Source organism: Eleutherodactylus coqui, chromosome 4 (genome assembly GCF_035609145.1).
Source record: "Eleutherodactylus coqui strain aEleCoq1 chromosome 4, aEleCoq1.hap1, whole genome shotgun sequence".
In the NCBI taxonomy this organism is placed as follows: domain Eukaryota; kingdom Metazoa; phylum Chordata; class Amphibia; order Anura; family Eleutherodactylidae; genus Eleutherodactylus; species Eleutherodactylus coqui.
This window is the reverse complement of record NC_089840.1, coordinates 59,353,601-59,378,615: the sequence shown is the minus strand read 5'-3', so window position 1 is coordinate 59,378,615 and position 25,015 is coordinate 59,353,601. Positions and strand designations below refer to the sequence as shown.

The 25,015-nt window shown below is 45.3% G+C and overlaps 1 protein-coding gene across 1 annotated transcript; it reads right to left on the bottom strand.

Moving 5' to 3' along the window:
- Window positions 1–20,587: 20,587 nt before the first annotated feature.
- On the bottom strand, window positions 20,588–24,545 carry BHLHA9 (basic helix-loop-helix family member a9). Its single transcript, XM_066599537.1, has one exon. It carries the CDS (start codon window positions 24,436–24,438, stop codon window positions 23,680–23,682), a length of 759 nt encoding a protein of 252 aa, XP_066455634.1. The 5' UTR covers window positions 24,439–24,545; the 3' UTR covers window positions 20,588–23,679.
- Between the last annotated feature and the right edge of the window lie 470 nt (window positions 24,546–25,015).

The window sequence follows — 25,015 nt, the reverse complement described above, 5'->3', positions numbered from 1 at the left end:
CTGAAGACAATGTTTTTTCAATGTTTCAACCATCCACTGGATGTGTAGTGTTTCAGGTGCCAGGTTGGAGCAGCGGGTGTAGTAGCTGTGCAAATTCAGAGAGTAGTCAGGGGAAAGCCAGAGGTCGGAATCAGGTGGTCTCAGGTTCGCAGTACAAATGGAGGGGCGTGGGTATCGTTGTCAGGAGAAAAGCCAGAGGTCAGGAACTAGATTTAACAAGAGCATGGAACAATGCTAGGTTCAGCAGGGAAGCCTGTGCAGCTAGCCGGATATCTCACTGGGGAGACACACCATCCAGAGCACAGGAGGTCCTACGTTCAAATCCTGACAGAATAGGTGAAAACTGATAGATCGGTGTGGGTCTTATCACTGGGACCCCCACCTACTGATCCTGAGAATGGAGTCCAGTTGGTCTCCAATGTAACAGAGTGGAGGTTACACAGGCGCACTGCTGTTCCATTCATTGCAATGAGAGTGCTAGAGATCGCCGAGTTCAAGTTCATTGAAATGAATGGAGCAGCAGTGTGCCTTCGCAACCTCCACTCCATTCCTTTGGACATCAACTGGACCCCCATTTTTGGGATTGGTGGGGGTCCCAGTGGTCAGACCTCCACCAACCTATCAGTTTTCACTTATCCAATAGATGGGTAAAATGTTTAAAAAAAACTGTAAATGGGCTTTCCAGGCAGAAGCTATTGATGACTTATAAGCGGGCCAGGGGATCAGCTCATCGCCAAGGATCTCGAGCAGACGGTCCCCAGGAATTAACTATTAATGACTTATCCTGGGCATAGGTCATCAATAGTTCTTGCCCAAAAAAACCTTTAAGTCTCCAGAATATCTCTTTAATGAAGCTGAAATTTTCCTTTGATATCAGCCACCTTCATGCTTATGTAAGGAGTAGGCAGTAAAATTCTAAACAATCTATAATTAATATGGGCAACTGAATTGCTGTATCAGTGTCAAAAATGCTTCTATGTGCAAGTTACAAGCCCATTGCACAGAATATTCTCAAATATATATATACTGTATATATTATGTATAAGAAAGATGCACATCAAGAACACAGCCAAATCCTCTCTTTATATTGAGACACCTTAGAATCATCCACTTTACAGCTGGCTTTGTTACATTTACATTTTATATTCAATAGAAATTTTTTGGAAACTAATTTCACTCAAAATTAATCCCTCCCCTAGAAGGAGTTGTCAGAATCGAATGAAACTTTCTATATGCGATTGTAACGTTGATATAAGGAAGTGATTACAATATCAGAGTGACATTATAATTTATTGTGGAAACTGACTCCTTGAAGGGAGGCTCTGGTACCCTGTTGTACCGCCTCTAGCTTGAATACAAGATATGATATAGGCGGGCATGGAGGCTCTAGTACCCTGTTGTACCACCTCTAGCTTGAATACAAAATATGATATGGGCGGGCATGGAGGCTCTAGTACCCTGTTGTACCGCCTCTAGCTTGGATACAAAATGTGATACGGGTGGGCATGGAGGCTCTAGTATCCTGTTGTACCGCCTCTAGCTTGAATACAAGATATGATATGGGCGGGCATGGAGGCTCTAGTATCCTGTTGTACTGCCTCTAGCTTGGATACAAGATGTGATACGGGCAGGCATGGAAGCTCTAGTACCCTGTTGTACTGCCTCTAGCTTGGATACAAGATGTGATACGGATGGGCATGAAAGCTCTAGTACCCTGTTGTACCACCTCTAGCTTGGATACAAGATGTGATATAGGCAGGCATGAAGGCTCTAGTACCCTGTTGTACCACCTCTAGCTTCGATACAAGATGTGATATGGGTGGGCATGGAGGCATACAGGTTCCGTATGGTATCCTGCGGCATATCGCTATAAAATTGCTGTAACTGAGCCTCTAGATTGTGCAAATTCATAAGCTATCGAAGTTGGCATCCCAGATGGTCCAATACATGTACTATTGGTGATAAATCCAACAGTGGGGGCAGTGCGCCACTCCCCAGTAAAGGCAAGATTGAGGCACTCACCCCTAGATGTCCAGACAAAAACACGGCCGTTGTCAGTGCCCAAACTAAGCCTAGATACTTCACTGAAGGTAACACACTTCTACTCCGTAACAGTTGTTTCATTGTTCACTACACCACTGCGTTCAAACTACTAAAGCAACAAGGCAGCGAAGAAGCGCTAAAATCATACAGGGAAAAAAACAAAATATGCAAAGATACGATTAAAACTGCCAAAGAGGAAGCGGAAAGACGGATCGCAAAAGAGAGCAGAAACAACCCGAAGCTATTTTTCAACTACATAAACAGCAAAAGGATTTGCAGGGAGAGCGCTGGCCCTTTAAAAAACAATGCAGGAGAAATCATTGACTGTTGAGGGTGTCCTGAGCCCGCTTGTCTTGTGTGCATGCCTTCATGTATCCACTTGTCCCAATGCTGGTACTGGTGCATCTTGTCTCCACTGGAAGAATGGGTGGAGACATGGGTTGGTCGCCCTTACACACCACCTAGTGAATCTCCAGCCTGGTGCACCCATCAATCTGAAGGCCGGTGCACCCTACCCTGAGGACGGCCTTTTTGGGAAGCAGCATGCCGCTTGTTGTCCGGCTTCTTCAGCTCTGCCGTCCTGAGAGCAGTGTGCTGACAGCGGCCCACACCAAACCATACAGCTGCAAGCTGCAGGTGTAGCACTCCTGGTGCGGAGCACTGCAACATTGCACAGGACAATGCTGCTGAAGAAGTCTGGCTCTCTCTTCAGCAGACCCTCGGCCAATCCTGCCCTGCCATCTGCGCTGGCCATGGTCCCAGCCCCGCTGTGACTATCTCCGCTGGCGGCCTCCTAGCTCCGCTGTAACTCTTGTCCCTGTCGGCCTCCCATTTCCGCTGTCACAGTCCCCGGCACCCTACCATGTGTCCGGTCATGGCACCGCGGTCAGTCTTCCCACTGGCCTCCCCTCTGTGCTCTCAGCTCTGTTGTTACTCTGTTCCCCACCAGCCTCCGATGGATGAATGGATGCGTGGATGGACGGCTAGTAACAGTGGGGATGGGACAGCAGAGACCAGGGGCCAATTGGCAGCTAGGGGCGTGACCAGGGCACTACCTCCAGCTAAGGCCGGTCAGCCCCCACCTGCTGGTGGAGACAAGATGCACCAGTACCCAAAACGCATCCTAATAGTCTGGTCAGAATGGCCCAGGTGGTAGAAAGTTTGTTGATACCACCATCTTCTTGCATTCCCATAGGTACCCCCTGATAAACTCTGTTAACTGGGCTAAATCTCTTAGATTGTATCGTAGAGGCGTCTAGTGATCAACAAGCTCTACAGAAGCAGAAAAAGAGGTCTACTACACACAAGTAGCCACTGAGAGCCTTTTTATAGGCCAGGGGTGGAACCACTTTTAGGGCCTCAGATGGCAAGACCATCCATCTAATCACGGCACACCTCTAATCATTAGCATACTTGCCTGAGATGTAACTGCATGCTGAGTTTTGCAACAAAATAACAACTCCTTCTACATAGTAACATAGTGGTGACATAGTATGTAAGGTCGAAAAAATACATATGTCCATCCAGTTCAGCCTATTAACCCCCAATGTTGACCCAGAGGAAGGCAAAAAAACTCAATGAGGTAGAAGCCATTTACACAACACCTGCTTCACAGGAGCCAAGTCTGTAGCTTGTGATTAATGGAATACCTGCGTGTCTTATGTACAAAATGAACTTGCTTAAAGGGAAATTGTCAGCACCTTTAAGGACCATAAACTACATTATGGGGCTCAAAATTGAGGGAATGGGGAGTCCATGGAGATGTGTCTCAAATTCACCAGGTCCACTGTTCTAGCACTGTGCCCCCAAGAAATCAGCATGCATACACAGCGTGACGCTTTTCGGACGCCTCTCTGAGCTTCTCTCTCATTGATCTCTATGGGAGAGAGCGTGCACATAGCTTTCCGGAAGAGTCCCGCTGTGCGCGCTGATTTTTTGCGGGGCACAGTGCTGGAACAGGAGGTCTGGTGGGTATAAAAAGCAGCTCCCCGGACCACCCGTTCCCTCACCTTTGCGCCCATAATGTAGTTTATGATCCTTAAAGGTACTAACAGGTTTCCTTTAATATGTATAATTAAAAATGGATAGCAAAGTCATAGTCCGGCAATACCGAAGGGCTATGCCTGGAGTACAAGAGGGAAGAAAGAGGAAATGTTTGTTAATATGAAATCAATTGTGAAATAGGAGCAATGGCTGGGGAGAAAGATGTATAGCATGTTATATTCCTGTTGGATTCCCTCCAGGTATCAGCCAACCCGCAGTGTAATAAATGAAGATTAAGTTGGCCAATATTACATTTTACAATGCTAGTAAGGTAAAAATACACTGCAGCATTTGCAGTTGTAAGTATGTACCCCTGTTAATAAGCTTCATGAAGAATCCTGAAACGGTCATATAAGAAATGACTATTATATAATTACATGAAATTATTAAATTTTAGCTTTTTGAACGTAAAGAACATTAAAAATAAAATGTCATCAATGAAAAAAGCCTGCAGCAAAACCTGGAAACAAGTCGTCTGATTATTCTGCCATCTAGTGGACACACGTGATACTTCACAAACATTACGACTTCCAACGTCTTAAAAACGATGGTGCAGATTTACGAATGCTGTCTAATATTTATATAGTAGACTAGACAGTGTGAAATGCACCAGATTTATCATAGTAGCTCTGCTGGATGAGAAATCTGTCAATTTTTTAGACTGACTATTGTAAATTTATACCACCTATGAGTTGCCATAGTGCAAGCCAGAAAATTGTTCCAAAACTTGCAGCAATTTTTGGCACAATTTGGTAGATTTAGGCCATGTCAGCTGGGGAAAAGGGTCCCTCTTGTCCGCCCAGCTAAATGATCCTCTTCCTGAGTGCAACAGTATGAATTCTCTTCCTCCTGGCTTTATTTCCTTTCCTTTGATGTTCTGTGGTGCCACTGTGAGCCAATTGGCATCCCTGCAACTGAATTGCTTAGTTCTGCAACTGTAATAATATGATGAGCTTGGTTCTGGGGCTGTATCTATATACTGAGGTTGGTTTGTGCAGTATTTATGTGCTGAGCTTGGTTCTAGTGCTGCATTTATGTTATGAGCTTGGTTCAGGTATTGTTTCTATGTACTGAGGTTTGTTTCTGCTATATTTAGGTACTGAGTTTGGTTCTGGTGTTTTATTTATGTACTAAGGTTGGTTCTGGCACTGTATTTATTCACTGAGCTGTTCTGGGGTGGGTATGCTGCTATCTTGTGTTACGGCACTCTGCCCCCCGAGCGCCAGTTGGGGTGCCCTGATCTCCCGCACCCCCACTGTCCCTGCCTACTTGCCTCGGCCCTGGCTAACCCCAGGCGGACAACTGGACGGCGGTCCCTGCCCTGGCTAGGGACCTGGCGACTGACAAGCAGGAACCTACCTAATGGGGGGAACAGAGTGCCGACAGAGGAGGCAGATGAATCAGACCAACAAAACTTACAAGGCTGGAGATGGAACTCACAGGCAAACTGGCAGGGTGCTGGATAGCAACTAGTGCTGACTGGGCCAGACTAGATTAGAGGCAAACAGAACCAACTAAAACAGACAGAGTAACAGGGGACCAGAGGGAGCTGACCGACAACTAGGGACTGACTGAGGAGAGCCGCAGACAGACTGGCTAGGTGCATGCAGAAAGAATAACTGGCAATGAGCTCAGTTCACTGCCAGTCTTTTAACCACAAGGTTCCGCCCAGGGGCGGAGAGTGGGAGGAGGTAACTCCCCCCACTGCTGTATAAGAAGCACAGAGGAGTGCGGGCGGCACCCTACGGGCGGGCACGCCCACGCCGCCGCCCACTGGCCAACCCAAGCTGCTGGGATGACCTCGACACAGGGCTCCAGACTGCTGGAGCCGACGCCGGAGCGACGCGCGCCAACCGCGGGACCCCATGCCGCACTGTATGGTAACATTACCCCCCCTCTGATGGGGGACCTCCGGGCCCCCGGAAACTCGACCAGGCTTATCCAGGCAAAGGCTGTGAAAACGCTGTACCAACCCGAGAATGTGACCCTCCTGAGCGGACACCATGGACTGATGCTCAGGTCCATGACTTCGGTAGTCTGTGGCTGCCCCATTTCCTTCAGGGCCCACCGTTGACATATCGTCATGTTTCAGGTCGTCTTCCGAGTCAATGTCCAACCATTCGCCACTGTCTTTTGACCCATCCTCGCTACCAATGACGCTGCCTTCAAAATCTGAGGCATCTCTAACTTTAAAATCACTGTCATCTGAGCTATCATACTCCAAAAAACTCTTCCGGGCCCCCAAATATTGTACGGTTCCTGGACCCCGGCAAGAATCCAGGACCTCCTGGGCCTTGTGTTCAACTTCATCACAGACCAGGGTGGGCGGCGGGGGACCGGAGGTGGGCATCACCGAAGAGACAACAGGTTTCGACCAAGACTTATGGCACCCCGTGCGACCCCTCCTTTTGCGATTTCCAGAGGACCGGTACCCCTTCTGTTCGACTGAGCAGGGGGGAGGGGGAGCGCGATGGCTATGGCAGGACGGCCCCCACTGGGTTAGCTCCCCAGTGGCCCAATCGAATTGGGGGTTGTGCAACGCCAGCCACGGCATCCCTAGTACCATGTCTACCGACATTTTCTCCATCACCAGGAATGATAGACCTTCCGAATGGTGACCCCCCACCCTGAGTTGTAACACTGGGGTCCTCCATCGCACCAAGCCCGAAGCAAGAGGAGTAGCATCAATGCTAGCAAAACGAATTGGCGTCTTCAGCGCCACAAATTCAGCCCTCAGGGGCTCAACGAGACGCATGCTTATCAGGTTAGCAGCTGCTCCGGAATCAATAAACGCCTGCCCTAGGCGGGAGAAGTTCCGGAATCTAACCTGGCAGGGTATCAGAAGTCTAGGACGTACCTGAGGTCCTAGGCGACCCTCCCTGCAGTCGCCTAGGACTGGAAGTCTTTCTGCCGATTCAGACTGTGGACGCTGAGGCCTCCAGGGGCAAGTTATCACCCGATGTCCAGCTTTCCCGCAGTAGAGACAGAGATTATGTAATAACCGAATCCGGCGTCGCTCCTTGGGGTCCAGCGGGTCCAGTTCCATAGGTTCGGGAACAGAGACTGGTACGGACGGGGAGGGAACAGGACAAATGACCTCCCTGACTCTATGGGTCGGTCTATCTTGCTTCCCAGCCCTGAGCCTCCTATCTGCCTTCACTGCTAACTCCATAGCCTCCTTTAAGGACCCGGGAACGGGATGGGAGATCAACAGTTCTTTGACCGCGTCTGAGAGACCTTGCATAAAAACGTCTTTCAGGGCACTATCGTTCCATGCAGTATCACCCGCATGGCGTCTGAAATTGGAGCAATAATCCTCCACACAAAGCGACCCCTGATGCAGCGCCAGCAACCGAGAAACCGCCAACCCCACTCTGTCCGGTTCATCGAAGATGCCCCCAAGTTCCTGAAAAAAGGAGTCCACCGAATGCAGGGAGGGGGAACCCTCGGGAATGGAAAAGGCCCAAGTCTGGGCAGAGCCCCGCAGCAGGGACATTATGAGCCCGACCCTCTGGACCTCCGAGCCGGAAGAGCGGGGACGCATCCGAAAAAACAGGCGACACGCCTGTTGAAAAACAAAAAACTTGTTCCTCTCCCCAGAGAACACCTCGGGAAGAGGGCACTTGGGTTCGGGACTGGTAACAGCATTCTGCTCCTGCGACAATGCCCACTGCTCCTGGGCCACCATGCGAGCTGACAAATCCCGGATCACCGGCACCAGGTCTTGCAGCTGGTTTGCGAGGGCGCTGATCGCCGCCATGAAAAGAAAAACAGTATTTTAAGGGCCAGTTATTATGTTACGGCACTCTGCCCCCCGAGCGCCAGTTGGGGTGCCCTGATCTCCCGCACCCCCACTGTCCCTGCCTACTTGCCTCGGCCCTGGCTAACCCTAGGCGGACAACTGGACGGCGGTCCCTGCCCTGGCTAGGGACCTGGCGACTGACAAGCAGGAACCTACCTAATGGGGGGGAACAGAGTGCCGACAGAGGAGGCAGATGAATCAGACCAACAAAACTTACAAGGCTGGAGATGGAACTCACAGGCAAACTGGCAGGGTGCTGGATAGCAACTAGTGCTGACTGGGCCAGACTAGATTAGAGGCAAACAGAACCAACTAAAACAGACAGAGTAACAGGGGACCAGAGGGAGCTGACCGACAACTAGGGACTGACTGAGGAGAACCGCAGACAGACTGGCTAGGTGCATGCAGAAAGAATAACTGGCAATGAGCTCAGTTCACTGCCAGTCTTTTAACCACAAGGTTCCGCCCAGGGGCGGAGAGTGGGAGGAGGCAACTCCCCCCACTGCTGTATAAGAAGCACAGAGGAGTGCGGGCGGCACCCTACGGGCGGGCACGCCCACGCCGCCGCCCACTGGCCAACCCAAGCTGCTGGGATGACCTCGACACAGGGCTCCAGACTGCTGGAGCCGACGCCGGAGCGACGCGCGCCGACCGCGGGACCCCATGCCGCACTGTATGGTAACATCTTGCTACTTTCTGCACAAGCAGAATGCAAGCAGATTGCCTACCAGGGGAAGGGGGAAAATTCTACACTGTGTGCCATTTAAACTAAGGCCAGCAGTGCCTGTATATACAGTACTGTGTAAACATTTTAGGGAAGTGTGGGAAAAGTGCTGCAAAGTAAGAATTTGTTTTCATAAATTGAAGGCATCTGATTAATTCCAAATTTACTCTGCAGCAGAACAATGACCCCAAACATCTTTGGGCCACTCCACTTCCATTCATTGAGCAATCATAGCTCCTGTGTGAAAGCACAGAAGCGATTATTGTTGGGACAACTGTGGGGTGCTGAAGTTCCCAACGGTCGTCCCGTGTACAATGACCTTTACTCTATAGCATTTTTTCCACGTGTCTAAAACTTTTGATTGATCTCTGGTTTTCTATTGAGCTCTGGTATTCACTGCAGCTCCTGTGACGTCCTGTAAACCAGGTGGGACTGCAGTTCTAAACAGAGACCGGAGCGGAGGATTGAGCAGGACACAGCGAGAGCAACGATAGATGAGTATATCACCAATTGTTTTACTGCTTGGGGAAGGGGTTGTCCAGAGTTTTTACAATTCGGATGACCCCTTTAATATAAAATACTCAAGAGCTCATATAGGTATGATCCCACATATATACGTGCATATGTATGTATGTGAGTGTGTGTATATGTACAATCCGCCCCTTTCTCACCATAGACACACTAAAAATGCTCACTGTCGCCCTCATCCACTATTGGCTTGATTATTGCATCTCGTTGCTGATCGGCTTCCACTGCATCAGACTCTCCCGCCTCCAATTCATCCTGAATGCAGCAGTCAGGCTCATCTTCCTGTCCAGACGCTACTCGGACGCCTCTGCCCTGTGTCGGTCACTGCACTGGCTGCCCGTCAAATACAGAGTTCAATTCAAACTCACTACCTTCATCCATAAAGCTCTCCACAGCACCGCGCCGCCCTACATTGCCCCTCATCTCAATCCACCACCCAGTCTATACCCTCGGCTCAGCTAATTAAATCAGATTAAGCGCCCCTTTAATTCAAACCCCTTATTCCCGCCTCCAAAACTTCTCCAGAGCAGCACTAGTCCTCTGGAACACGCTACCCAAAACTATCTGGGCAATCCCTGACACACAAAACTTCAGGCATGCTCTAAAAACACACCTCTTCAGGGAGGCATACCATATCTCCTAAACAAACTCCTCTGTATTCCGCCTGATAACATGCTCCCTGTCCTACCAACTGCAATCCGTGCTAGCCACAATCAATCACCCCCTGCAGTCATAGTGATTCAACCACTATATGGCTTATGTCTGACTATTGTCTGTGTATAGCATCCCTCACTCTCCACCCCGCCATACCAGGCACATCTCCATCCCCTTTACCTTCTGTATCAACCCGTTATCTGTAGTATGTAAGCTCGTTGGAGCAGGACCCGCACCCCTACTGTTGCCTTAAAATGATTACTTTACGTAACAGTGGTTTTTGTATCTTTGTTTCTTGTATCTGTTCTCTCCTGTTTTGTAAGTGCTGCGGAATATGTTGGCGCTATATAAATAAAGAGAATATACATATATATAATGCTGTCTTATATTAATTTTTGCCCCCAAAAAGGCGCTAGGTCTTATTTTCAGGAAATGTCTTATTACACTTACCTAGCAGGCTCGGTCCAGGTCCCTCCTGCCACTCTCTGGAACTCCGACATGCTTCTTGCTGTTTTTGACTGTGTAGTAGAAATGATGATTAGTTAGGGTAAAATGTCTATTGATTTGTATAAACTAGATGTATTACGCAGCTGTAGTGATTTAACATTGTAGAGGCTAATGGCCGCAGAATTTCATTATGGTAATTGCTGGACAATGGCATGGTGAAAAATGTGTGCTATAACATTAGCCCAATGTAAAGTTCCAGTGCAGCCTCACTAGGGTTAAATTACATTGCTATACAGTAAGACTGAAAGTATATCTATCTTGGGTGTATCCCCAGCCCTTCCCCACTCTCAACTTCTGAGACAAAGAAGCTGGTCTTTGCCTGACCACATTTGAAGAGACAAAGGCTGGCTTGTACACTGGGCCTGAGAAGCACGTGGGGAGGGGATTCTATATGGCTCAACGAATGAAATATATATATATATATATATATATATACACATATATATATGTTACTAATGTCATATGTTATACGCCCATAAAGTGCAGGTATTATGTGTTTTAATAAAACTGGAGTTTTTGGCATTGTACCCAGTTGAGATTCGAGACTAATCGCTTGTGTCTGACTGGTTGCTTTTATCGCATGCGCATGCCATACTACATAATTAGGAAGCTACAAAATACCCCAGAACCTGCTGGAGAAATTGATATCCAGATCAGTGGAGTCCCGGGTGGGCGAGTAAACTGTGATCAGTCGCAGTCTAGAAAATACAGAGATTGACAGATAACACGCAGAATTCAGGGGACCGAAAATCTACAGAACACGGTAAGATTGCTTTACGTTAATCTACCTGTGTGAACTGACTTCCAACTGTTCATCTGCCTATCCTTACTCCAGACTGCTAACAAATCACTAAAAGGCAGGTAATGTAGTTCTGTCTACTCCAAATTTCCACCATGTAACCTGTCTAGGGGTATTCTGTATGCTGTGAATGTTGTGTTTGGGACGGTTAAAGACTGTGTACACAAAACCGAGAGACAGATTTTGTGAGGGTTAATTTGTAGTAGGGCGGACTTGGGCTGTATAGCAGGACACAGTGTGTTCCTATAACCTTTGAGGGAGCATGCCCGGGGCATACTCTCCTATGTAATGGTGACACTTAGAGAGCAGGGCCAGGAAAATTTAAAATAGGCGTATTTACTTGTATGATTGAGTGCGTTATGTTCTCATATGTGAAAAGCGATACGCGGGGATTATAGGCGTGGTGTGTGACGGCTGGATACTCCAAATACGGTTGAGGTTTTGGTCACTGAATATAATTGTTAGTCTTTGTGTATAGTCAAATGTCTTGTCTAAAGGAAGTGCAGGGTTTGGTAATGGGGATTACTAATAGAGGGTGGACTGTTGCACAACCGTCCACAGAAGATCACTTCCTGGTTACGGGATTCATAAATCCTGCATCCAAGAAGCGATGGCTGTAATTGGTTCATAAAGCGCTGCATTGATTGGCTGAGCAGCGGTTGAAGAACCAATCACAGCCATCATGTTGTGAAGGTGGGATTTAGGAATTCGCAGAGCTGCGGCATTGTTTTCCCACTTTGTAAATCTCAATCTGAGTATTTTATATTCATTGATAATAAAGATTTTATTTTAATTATTAGGGATATTCTAATGTGGGCTCTTTTGCCAATAGGATTGTGTGGAGGCACAGATCTGGAGATGGTTCTGAAAATATTTCTGCTGTAGTGAAAGCTCCCAAGAGCACAGCGGCCTCTATAATTTTTAAAGGGAAGTAGTCTGGAACAACTAGGACTGATATATTTCTTTGAAAGATCAAGTGATTTTTGGTCTACAGGACAAGACTCTAAAACTATTATATTATCCCAAATAGTAAATACTGGTACTGTTCATCCTACCTCACCAAATAACGTAATAAGAACTGATCAAGAAAGTGTATGCACTCCAAAATGGCACAAAATGAACCCCAAACTGGTTGGGTTGCATCTGCTAGAGCTACTTTTTATTTGCACCGCTCCACTCTTCCTATTATCAGGAGTGGAGTAGCCCAGTAGTTTATATGCACTAATAGAGCATACAGAAAGGGGGTATCTTGATGACCGTGACCCTTTTAATGCATGCTCTATGTGTATTAACAGAAGGGTATATGTAGCACATACCAAATTATTTAATCTTTGCCCGACACGTTAGTTTTATTTTTTCCCCTTGAATCATCTTTAGCAATTTTGCAGTTTTTCATAGTGCAGAGATTTAATGACTCAGCAGCAAAAAGAGAAAGATACATATTTGGAAAATTAGTTGTAAAGTGCACTTTTTCCTGTGATTGAATGCATGCTTAATGCTTTTGACATTTGCATTGACAAAATATGTAGTGCGTTGTTAAAGTGAAGGAGTGTGGTGATGGCCAAGAATAAAGATAAATACAATTTTCGAACAAAAACCAGTGTCAGGTAACTACACAGTGATGACAGCACACTTTCCAAGTAATGCTTCTATCAACTGCTAAGACAAATAAGCTGTCAGGGACGTGATAAGACTATCGGATAATGACATTTAGGTTTTGAAAGTTTAGGAAATTTTAAGGTGGACATGCACGTTATATAGCGGTCAACTTAACAGCTATACCTCCTGACTCCACCATAATCATGGACACTTGGAGTGGGTCAAAATGCATATGTTCTTCAGTGGGGAGAGGGGAATAAACTGATGCCAGACACCTTTGGTAGTGGCTTATGGTTGGCCATACAGATTAGATCTAGACCGGCTGCACTTGCCAATTTCGGCTGGACTGGCTGATCATCTAATGTGCATGGGGGCTCCTGACTCTTTTCTGATGACAAATATTGAGGGAGACAAGGATTGGGCAGTTGGATGTAAATTGCCTGATCATTTTAGTCTTTGGAAGCAGGTTGTGTAATGGTACAGCACTTGGGCCAAATGTATGAGTGTCTGAGTTGCTTACATACCCCTCCTACTTAGAGAACCAGTTATGTTTGGGGGTTTGCTGCACTTCGCGGGCCGTTACTAGCGTCTTCCTGCCGACTATGCAATTTATGAAGCAGATGATGTTGTGTTGCAACGTGCGACAAGCAGGAAGAGCGGTTTTTAAAGGGTGGCTGAGATGCCATGTCACAGTGGTGATGAGTGCAGTGCTATCTATATAATCTTATGCACAGATGAAGGTAAACAACAGGATATGGTCGACTAATGGAATTAGATGTACGTGATGCCAGTGCCTGATTTAAAAGAACATGGTGGAGAAATAAGACTAACACAACTATTTAGGTAAACCATAGGCACACCATTTACTATTGAACGTGGCAGTATGCAAGAATATTAAATAGTAGAACTTGCATATACACAGTTTAAACCTTGATACATGGATAAACAAGCCCTGGGGAGGCAGCACCTGAGAGCTATAGAGAGACTGACTGAGACTGACAAAACTCTTATCAAACCAACTAACAGTAGATTGCCAGCCTGAAACATGAGCCAAAATTCTCCAGTACTCACTCAGTGGTACCATCTGGAGGATCTCTGATATCTGGAGCTTGCAATGCTGTGTGTGCATTGGCTGTTTGGTGAAAGCAGGGATGAAAGGCACGACTTGGAAGGTTTTAAGGTTTTGAAGACAAATGCAGGCTTCTATTAGTGTAGTGAGTGATTGATCAGCTGCATGCAGAGTTTCTGGAAGTTGTAAGTAAGCTTCACTAACTACAGAACAGGAAGGGAAAGCCAGTAACAGGGCTTCACCTGGCTGCCGAAATTCTCCTACCCTCTCCTTCTGCTTCTCTTCTCTATTTATTAAATACATCTTAAGATTTGTTCCATTATGCCTGAGGAAGTACCCTGTGAGGTCTGAAAGCACACTAAACCATCATGTATTTTTGTAAGCCATTAAGAGGTGTCATATCTAAAAGATTACTTGATTTCTCTTACTGAGAACAATCAATGGAAACCGCCATACACATTAGATAGTAGGCTGGTTATATCCCATTTTGGGGAGTTGTATAGAGAATGGGTGAATCTCTGGTAATGATACCACCTGGATACTAAATGGCTGAAATCGATGCAGAACTTGGCTTCACCTTTAGCAGCCACCTTTTTTGGCAACTACCATGTTCTCCTGAAAATAAGACACTGTATTATATTAATTTTTGCCCCCAAAGAGTCCCGGTGTCTTATAATACTCATCAGCTGCTGCAGGCTGGCCTGTTCTTTTGAACGCCAACAGAATATTTCTCCCTGGTAGCGGGGTTTGAATACTCCGCCTCCAGCAAGCTAATGCTCTGATTGGTTAATCGAGTGCCGCGTCAGCCACTCAGAGCTGGTGCTTGATTAACCAGTCACAGCCATTTAATGATGTCATTCATTTGTAGCCCTCCATCTTGTATTCATACAGCCACGAATGTTCAGTGTATAAATTATAAGGATTGTATAACTGAGTCTTATAGACTTGCTGGAGACCATCTTAGTATCTGCACATAGTGCCACCATTGTCTTGTACTTCTACCATTATTGTCTATAGAGTCTTGTGATCTATTGTCTAATTAATCATGCATATCTATCATCATTGTCTTAAGACTGAACTGGGGCCTTATGTATACTTGGAGCTTAGTGTTGTCATCGTTTTAAGAATCAGTCTTGTTTGTCTGATCTGGTTAATAGTATAAACATTTAATAGTAAAAACATTTATGTAATATCACCTATTTGTATGTAATTGTTTTATTTTATCATTTATTCATTTGTAATAATAAATTGTGTTGTATCAACCCACTTGTCCTCCTTTAAAGCCGTATTCAAACTTGATGTTTTCCAGTTGGCAACTGGTTGATTAAGATGATGATGAATATATTTAAAACTGACAGTGAAGACAGATGGACAGGCATGGAACTGGAAAAAAATTCAGAGAAATGTTGACCCAAACACTAGCTCTCTGTTACGTCTGTCAGCACTTAGTTTATTATTGGCCAGCACACTTTATTCTGCAGGTTCTGTCCAGACAAACCAGGGTTAACAGCTCCTGTGCCTCCTAGTCTAGGTTAATTATTCTGCTAGTGTCTGAGAGGTGTGGCTAGTGATTGACTTGTCTGACAGCCAACCAGCTTCTCCCGCCTTTCTATCAGGTCCAGCTCTTGCTGCCTGGGAGTTGCCGATTATTCTCCAGTGATCCCTGAGCAGTCTTGCTGTTCAGACCTGCTGAGTTCTGGCTCTGGTACTTTGACCTGTTCCCAGTTTATGCCAGGTGTTCTGCTGCTGCTCATAGTACCTGCTACGGGTTTATCAGTAAGTTGTTTTTCTGCATGGGTACGGGGGTTCCTTCCTGTCTTGCCACTAGGCAGCGTAGGGTCAGTGTTGGCGGCCTGGACCTGTCCGCCTTTGGGGCTACCTCCAGGAAGGGACATTGGCGTGGGTTAGAGTCAGGGAGTCCCGAGCCATGCGTACCTGTGCACACTACCAGTATTGTAACATACCCGTGCCGTGCGTTCCTGTGCACACTACTAGTACCGTAACACTCTCCTTACATCTCACTTTAATCTCTCCCTGACCCTGTCCCTCAACAACAGACCCCACTGCCCCTAAATAGTCCTAAATTGTGCCTTTGGGTGTCCCTGTTTTCAACAGTATCCCTGGGAACTGGAGGGAACTAGAACCAAGATAAAAAGCTAAGGAAGCAAATGCTAAAATGTCCCAAGACAGGCAGAAACAAACAAGAAAAGATTAGATAAACCATGAATTACAGAACCACAAACAGGACTAGAAAACCAAGGAGCAAGACCACACAGACTGAACAGACAATACAAGACTGGACTAAAACTGGGTGCTTAGAACTAGAACAAGGAATATTGGATAGAACACATGTTGTCACAGCTATCAGCCACACCACAGTCCAGAAACCAAAAGTATTTAAAGAGGGACTAACCAATCAAACTATCCCCTCTGCAATGATGCTGAGCGGTTTTCATGTGGTGCAATGCAACTTTTACAGTAGGAAATACTACTGTAAAAGCCCTAAAATAAGCCCGAGCTACATAAAAAAAAAAACCAAAAAAAAACAATACATCACCTAACAGGCATCTCCTCGTCGGCTTATTCAGTCGTTCACATTTGTGAATATATGTGTGTGTGTGAATAGTAACGACGGAACTTGCACTATTTAAACTGAGCGCTAAGTGAATGAGTCAACGATGATTTTTATGACTGCTTAAAATGAACGACGAATGAAAAGTAAATGTTTATCATTCGGTATTTGGTCATTGGCTGCTTTTACACTGAACGATTATCGCTCACTCATTTGAACGATATAGTTCTGTCTAAAAAGGCCTTAGCGGTCATTCATTCAGTTTACATACAATACCCCATTAAAACATCTTATTGGGTCCTAATTGCAGTTTATAACAAATTACAACACAGCAAACAACAATGCAAAAAAATGCTAAACTGCAATACCAGGCACTGCGGTTATTAGAAGTACAACTGTGCATTGAGTAGTGGCGTTTCAAACAACTGATCTGCAGGAGTGATGAAAGTCAGACCCCCACCGATCTAATATTAAGGAAAGGCCAGCAATTCTAAAAGTGTAGATTTTCTGGAAGGTGATAGTGCTTTCAGTATGGGAGTCACAAGACGCATTCCTCTGATGAGTTACCTCTGGTCGGAGCGCCGCCTCATTCCTCTCATTCCGTAGCTGCGCAGGAATAGTGTCTCCACTGTCATCTAGAAAGGGAGATGAAATGTTGTATTTTGGGCTGTGAAACAATTATCAGTGGTTATTTCTTGGAATGACATACCCTCTGGCCAGACAATAACTAGTCAGAAAGTCATTTCCAGTAGTGAAAGGGTTATCTGACATGTAGAACACTGCCTTAACATCTTTATATCCACGCTGCCTTCCAGGTAAAGTGCATTAGACACGATCACCTTCATATCCCAGTGTTGACTTATCTCTCTAAGAGCAGACACCCACTTGCGTTTTTCTTGAGCGTTTTTTCACGTGATATCGCTGCGGTTTTCTTATGCGATTATCAATGGGACTTTCTAATGTTAAATACGCATCGCACAAAAATCTCAAAGCACCAACTTGCAATGCGTTTTTAACATTAGAAAGTCCCATTGACAATCGCGTGAAAAAATCACCCGCTCTCTGGCGCAATTTTAAAAGGCTGTGGCGCAGTTAAAATCCTTCAGATTGTCGGTGCCATTTTGGACCTCTCTGGTGCGACAACACAGTTTAAGGCTGCATTCAGACGAACATATATCGGCTCGGTTTTCACGCCAAGCCGTCATACGTTGTCCTCGTGTGCAGGGGGGCAGGATGGAAGAGCCAGGAGCAGGAACTGAGCTCCCACCCCCTCTCTGCCTCCTCTCCGCCCCTCTGCACTATTTGCAATGGGGAGAGGCGGGACGGGGGTGGGGCTAATTTGGGAAACTTAGCCCCGCCTCCTTTCATGGGCCAATTACATGGGCTTTCATTACTTTCTTAATTTAACTGGCATTTGACTTTCCCTTTCCAAGATAGCTGATGATTAACCCTTTATGCGCTGGCACAGATTTAAAGTCACTTTTTAAAGCACAAAAACTCATTTTCTTTCCCAGAATAAGGATCTTATCCTTTCACTTAGGCTCAGAGGATCTGCAAACCTCGTCCTTCCCTTTTTTCCAAGCTCAGAGGGTCCGCAACCGTATCCTTTCCTCGATAAGGCGAAGAGGATTGGGGGAAACATGTCCTTGATTTTGGGGGGGGGGGGGGCTCAGAAGGCTTGACAATCTTATCCCCTTGCTTTAAGGCTCAGTGGATCTTATCCTGTATGTTTTTGGCAATAAGGCACGGAGGCTCATCCTGTTCGGGATGCCCAAAACTGTGGCATGGTGCGGGTGAGAGCAATGACAGTGAAGGTGGCTCTGCTACTCCCCCTGTCCCAAACTGCGCCTGTGGGGAAACTGTACTTTTTTGCACCCTGCTTATGTGCTGTGGTATGTCTGTTGTGCTATCCTAATTAGCGGCAACAGAGGGTATCCACAGAAATAGCTACTGTGGGCAAGAAAGGGAAAGAGGACTTGTATAGCGCCAACTTATTCCACAGCACTTTTTTTCGGTAATTTATTTATTACCCCCCAAGCCGCCCCTGCAGGGAAACGGTAAGCAAGCTGGGTACTCCAGCCAACCTCAGAAGGATGAGTCAACCTTGAGCTGGCTACCTGAACTAAGCGGGGATTGAACTTGCAACCTTCAGGTTCTGAGAGCTTAACACTCTGCGCCAGGCCTCCAGCATTGCATGCAGATATGTGTGTGGAGCTGCTTGTTCCAATGTTAAAATAACTAAAGGCAATCAATTTAAGACAAATTAGTGTAATAAATAATTTGCAACAGTAAATGATAAACACAAATGCAGGACCTGAAACAAAAAGTCAGAGGTGGAGTCCGCGGGACTAGCAGTGATTGCAGGGCGCAAGGAGACTGTGGCAGCAGCGGCACAACTCAGGCACTGGACTTGGGCAGGTCCTACTGAAGTGGGATTATCTGACAGAAAATATTTGAAGCGTCCACTGTCAGTGACTATACAAAGATGTACACAGTTCAGCATTGCGGAATGGACGGCACATGGCATTCCTGGAGTCACAGTTTTACAGGCCGCTTGTATTTGTATTTCAGAGCCAATCAGAGCAGGCACTCGATCATTCACAGCCATTCAGTGATTGACATCACTGAATAGCTGTGATTGGTTCATCGAGTGTCGGCTCTGATTGGCTGTCGCTCAATCCAATCACAGCGCTTGCTTGCTGAAGGCGGGGTATTCAAAGCTCCATTATCAAGAAGAGAATCCTCTGTCAGCGCGCAGAACACAACAGCCTGTCGCAGCACTGGGGAGACAAGTGCGAGGGACCAAGATGCCAGCGGCTAGGTGACTATAAAATAAGACGATCTGCCTCTTTTGGGGCAAACATGAATATAAGACAGTGTCTTATTTTCAGGGAAACACGGTAGCACGTGGTACAATGCTGCTGCCGGCCCAATTGAAAACAATGGGTGGTACGATGCAAGAGCATGCACAACAAAAAACATTCAGGACAAAAACCAAGCGTTAGCCTCCATAGAGGGATATTATGACTTTAACAGAACTGAATTTTAGAACTAAAAAACAAGTGATGTTCAAAGTTGGAGTTATTATTATATATGAATATATTGTGTATAAGGCCACCTTAACTTTGCACTCCCAAAAGTTGGAATATCTTCTGAGTAAAAAGAGATACGAATAGGTAACCTACCACATAATTCAACATAATAACTTTATTAATACTCAACATGACATCATCCATAAAAATGTCATGTATCCCATGGCCTTCTTACCATTGTAGTTTCTTTGGTAAAATCCAAGATGGCTGCCACGAAGGTAGCTGACAAACATCATCGTATTGTCAAAAAGATTTCCCCCACATAATTAAGGGTACACGTGGCAGAAATGCTGCGGAACCTCCGTAGCGAAAAACTCTTTAGCAAATTCCACAGCATTTCCGCATTCATAATCCATTGGTGCGGATTGTGACTTGAAATCAGTTGTGTATGTGCAGCTGATGGCAGAGGATTGCAGCGCGCCCCTCACCTCTGAAGCCTTCGCTCCGTCAGCGCACCTTGTCACCCAGCAGCCTGTGGTGAGCGCAGCGTTGCTGGTCAGGTGATGTGGAAGAGGCATTATCTGACCAGCAGTGCGGCGCTGACTACAGGTCGCCACCAGGGATGCGGAAATGCTGCGGAATTTGTCACCGAATTTCCTCTGGTGGAAATTCCGCAACATTCTAGCTACGTTTAAATGTACTCTTAAGGCCGGCTTCACACGGGCCAGGAAATTGCGTGAGATTTGTGCGTTTTAAATGGGGTCATACACATGTTTTTGCACATCGCACCGCGATGCAATGCGGAAAGCAAATCGCGGCACGGAGCGTGCTCTTCGCATTGCATCTCCCATTGTTTTCAATGGGGCCGGTGGCAGCAACGCACACGTGCAATGCAAGCTTTCCCCGTTGAAAACAATGGGAGAAACTCCGCGATCCTCCGTTGTGGCGGAGGATTACTACTTCACCAAAATAATGCGAGGCGATTGTGACATGAAAATGCTTCGCATTCACGGGGAAATCGCATATTGGCGAGTGCGATATGGGGGCGTGATTCATGGCCTAATATCGCTCTCGCCCGTATGAAGTTAGCCTTAGTGTCCTACAAAGTTTCCTACTTGCATTTGTTTTCATCCAGAAGATATTCCGAGCGGCCTTGCCTTTTGATTCACCTATCATAGATTTAGTGCAAACACACCCATAAAAGCAAAACATATATAAAGAATATAAAATCTTTATTTCCAAATAACAAAATAAATTCACATTACCTTTCAGTGTCGTGAACACATTTTCTTTCTGTCTCGGCACAGATAACAGAACGAAAGCACCTGAGAAATGTATTGCACATTGACCAGTGATAGCATATGATATATATGAGACCAGCGATCACTGAGATCAGAGCTCATTAACTAAAATATACCAAAAGGCAAAATATCTGTATGACAGTAATGTCCTGTATCTGGAGCTCAGTGCTCAGTCCAGAACATGTGAAGGGTTAATAATGACTGCCTTAGGGCCTGTTCACATCATACTAGCTCCATCCAGGGGTCCCATCAGGGTGTATATTTAAAATCCCGAAAACAGAACCCCTGGACGGAATGTATGATAAAAAACTGCTGAAGCAGACCAACAGGTCTCCGTTTCTGCAGATTTCCATTCCTTTGTGTTATTCTGTGCCGGAAAGAAAAGTATTGGAGACCTACTTTCAGGATTTTAAATGTACCCCTGGACAGGGCCAATAAAGAGAAGTGAACAGGCGCTTGTACAGTTATGGCACCAGACCTACAGACAGACGGGAGGTGAATATGTCATGCCGTGTATATTTCTATGGCTGCCAGGGGCCAAACAATCTTTGCCGTAAGAGTTACAAATATATAGAATCTCCTCCATATATCAGATTATTTCCCTATTTGTCTCAAGAAAGCAAAAACAATACTAAGGGCTTCTACCCACTAGCGTTTTTTTAACGCTGCGATATCACTGCATTTTTTTCAATGGGACTTTCTTATGTTAAAATCGCATCGCACAAAAAACGCAAAAGCACAAATTTGCCATTTTTGTGGTCTTGGGCAAGGGAGACTGGACATAGCAGCTTCAGGGCTCATTCACACGAGTGCGCTTGCATGCACCAAATATGCGCACGCATTGCACAGAGAATAGAAGCCAGAGTTTTCAATGGGTTAATTCACACTATTGCTTTTGCATGTAAAAAAAAACCACACGCAACATGCTCTATTTTTGTGCGCATTCGCACACCTAAGGCACCATAGGTGTTTATGGGGGTGCATAAATGCGCACCCGATCCCTACAAAATTGTGCAATGAACTGCGCAATTTCGCAGAGAAATCGATAACACCGGGGACTAATTAGGCTGCACAGCCTTTTCAATCATGGCGCGGGTGTGTCCTGCACTTATGTAAATGGTCCCCGGCAGCGCAGAAAGTACAGTTTCTGCCCATGTGCAGGGGGCCTAAAGAAGAACAGGGAGTCCTGGAAGTGATGATACAGCCCCACAAAGCCCTGATCTCCTCATCATCCAGTCTGTCTGGGATTACATAAAGAGACAGAAGGATTTGAGCAAGCCTACATCCACAGAAGATCTGTGCTTAGTCCTCCAAGATGGTTGGAACAACCTCCCTGCCCAGATCCTTCAAAAACTGTGTGCAAGTGTACCTAGAAGAATTGATGCGGTTTTGAAGACAAAGGGCGGTCACACAATTTGATTTAGATTTCTCTTTTGTTCATTCACTTTGCATTTTAATTGACAATAATCTATTCACACGGGCGTATGCGCAACTACGCTCGCCACTATGGAGCGTAGTTACACATGAACAAGGTAAAAATCTCTTTTTTCTACTTTTCAAACTCTTCGTTATTCCATACAAGTTTGAAAAAAAAAGTGGAAAGATAGGTCCTCGCTCGTAGTATTAACGATATCCAGAATCCCGATAGTGGAAAGGAACACATTGAAAGCAATGGGTTCATTTTGTTCCATTATGCGGCCGTGATTTTCATGGCCGCGTAATGGGACTAAAACACGCCCATCTGTTTAAGTCCTAACACTTGTATTTTTGAAAGCATTGTTACTTTGCAGCATTTTTTCCACACCTGACTAAAACTTTTACTGTATGTGGTGTACAAGTCCACCTTTGCAAATATTTTCTGCATAAGATTAGAATTCTGACAATTCCCCTTCCTCTGTTGCTGACAAACTCCCACTAATCACGTAGGTCTGAGCATGGAAACTTGTCATCATCTGCTGAGGTTCAGCTGTCAGAATGTTGTGCGGCAAAATACATCAAAGATGAACTTGTATTTAAGAATCTTCCTACAGTTTAGGTCAAATTTTTGAAAGTTTTATCTAGTTCTGGAACTTTATCTATTAGTTTATCTAATATTCTGATTCCTGAATCAGCAATTATTTGCTTTTATATACAGTATCTTGTTAGAAAAGAAATTGTATACCATGGAAAGTGAAAGTGATACATGCTATTAAAGACAAGTTTGTTGTCTGTCAGAGAAATGGATTCTTCATGACATTTGCTCGATCACCCCATATCCTTTATCATAAATCCAATCAAGCAGTCCGTTTCATCAAATACAATAAACAGAAAGAATAAGATGGCTGCCCATACATTTTAGCTGGTTGAATGCTAATTCGACAAATGGCTATCTCACCTGACACGCTCATACACATTCATACTTGGCTTGGGTGAGCGTCCATGTGTTGTGAACTTAGAGAGGAGAGAATAACCCTTTAATCGTACTTTATCTCCTCAGAACAAAAGGATTGGGCAGTTGATATCCAGCTGGCTGTCCGATGATCCTTATCTTCCCTGATATCTGCCATCAAGGATAGTCAAGAAGCCTTCATACACATTAGATCAGTGTTTCCCAACTCCAGTCCTCAAGGAACCCCAACAGGCCATGTTTTCAGGATATCCTATAGTAAGAACACCTGTGGCAATGTCTGAGGCACAGACAATATTTACATCACCTGTGCAACACTGAGGAAATCCAGAAAACATGACCTGTTGGGGATCCTTGAGGACTGGAGTTGGGAAACACTGAATTAGATGGTAGACCAGTGGGTTTGGCTGATCTAGATCTAATATGTATGACCACCCTAAGTCCAGTTCAACAAATCCCAAAAATATAGCACATGATACAAAGGACTGATTTTATAAGTTGATGTTACCATCTTGCTTGAAGGAATATAATTCATCAGTCTTATTCCCAAGTGTTTGCGTAGAACCGTTTTTGCATTAGTCTCTCAGATGGTCCATGAGGACATGTTGCAAAACTTCAGCTTAGTGCATGGACAATGAATGTTGATAGCCTGATCCTGGTAAGTAACCAAGCTGCCATGTAAATGGTCCAGAGGAGTGCTCTGAAAAACTGTCCATCTGATGAGGGAAGCAGGTGCCTCTTACTCCTATGCCATGTGCATAGTAAGAGTAAGGGAAGCTTGGCATTGAATTATCCTCTGTTGGGCTTCCAAATTGGCACTGTAAAGAAGTAGACTCAGGTGAGTATCCAGTGTAGTATGGAGAGTGACATTGCTGATGATGTGCGGCCTCCCCATAGCCCAGCTCTGAGTGTACATCTGGATGGGTCTGAGGTGGCCTTATGCAAGCCTGAGAACTGTCGTCATCGATCTCTGGCTGTCGGCAACTTTCATGTTGAAGATGGCATTCTGTGTGGTTGCAAGCCCATTTTTGCTCAGAACTTGAATGCAGAACCATGGACAGAGTAGATATCCTATTGATTGCTCTCCTCAGAGTGGCTATCTTAGATAACCTCTTTCCCCTTAAGTCATGTTTAAGAGCAAGTCGTAATGCATTGAAGGCTTGATTGTAGTCTAGGATCCTCTTCCTTTCTCTGACATTGGCTGCTATCCGCCTGGCCTTTGACCTCACTGGTCTAGTCCTTTTCTTTGCTTTGACATCTTCTCCTTCACTCTCGCTCTCTTGCATTTGCGGTTGTTGTAGAGACGGCTCACCTTTCTCAATTGTTCCATCTTCTGTCTCTTGCTCATCATCGGAGAAGTCTGACTCAATGAGGCTCATTGTAGCCGTTGTCACAGTTCTGGGATGAAATTGGTGTATCTTGAATTTCTCTTCTCCTTTCTCTTCTTTTAAGGATCTTGTGTTATCTTTAGTCCTTCCACTCCTTCCTAAAGTCACTCCCTGTAAGGACGGCCTACTTTTTTTTAATTATACATCGTAAGTATCCTAGTTTATTACCTGCCTGCAGGGAGACAAGGCTTGGTTTGATAGCTTTGTCAAAAAAGATCATAGAAAACATGCAAATTCCTGGAGTAAGTACTCTGACATACTGATGTGCCAAATTACACGGCATCCATAGCTCTCCTTTTACAACAAATTACAGGTCTTTCCTCCTAATCTTTTCTGGCTTGTACTGCCCGAGGGGTCAATGATACATGCAGTGAATACAATTTGCACCTTTGTGGTAGAAAGGATATTTACATGTCATCCACTGCAGAAACAAATGACATGATACTCATAGATCATTTTATGGCATTACTGATGTAATGTGAATGAGCCTGTAAAAAAAACAGCGATTACAGAATATTGTATGTTAAGTCATAAAAAAACATTGTCAGTAGATATCTTCCCCGATATA

Coding starts and splice junctions, on each gene's coding strand:
- BHLHA9 (XM_066599537.1), bottom strand. CDS start 24,438: ATGAGCCTCATTGAGTCAGACTTCTCCGATGATGAGCAAGAGACAGAA.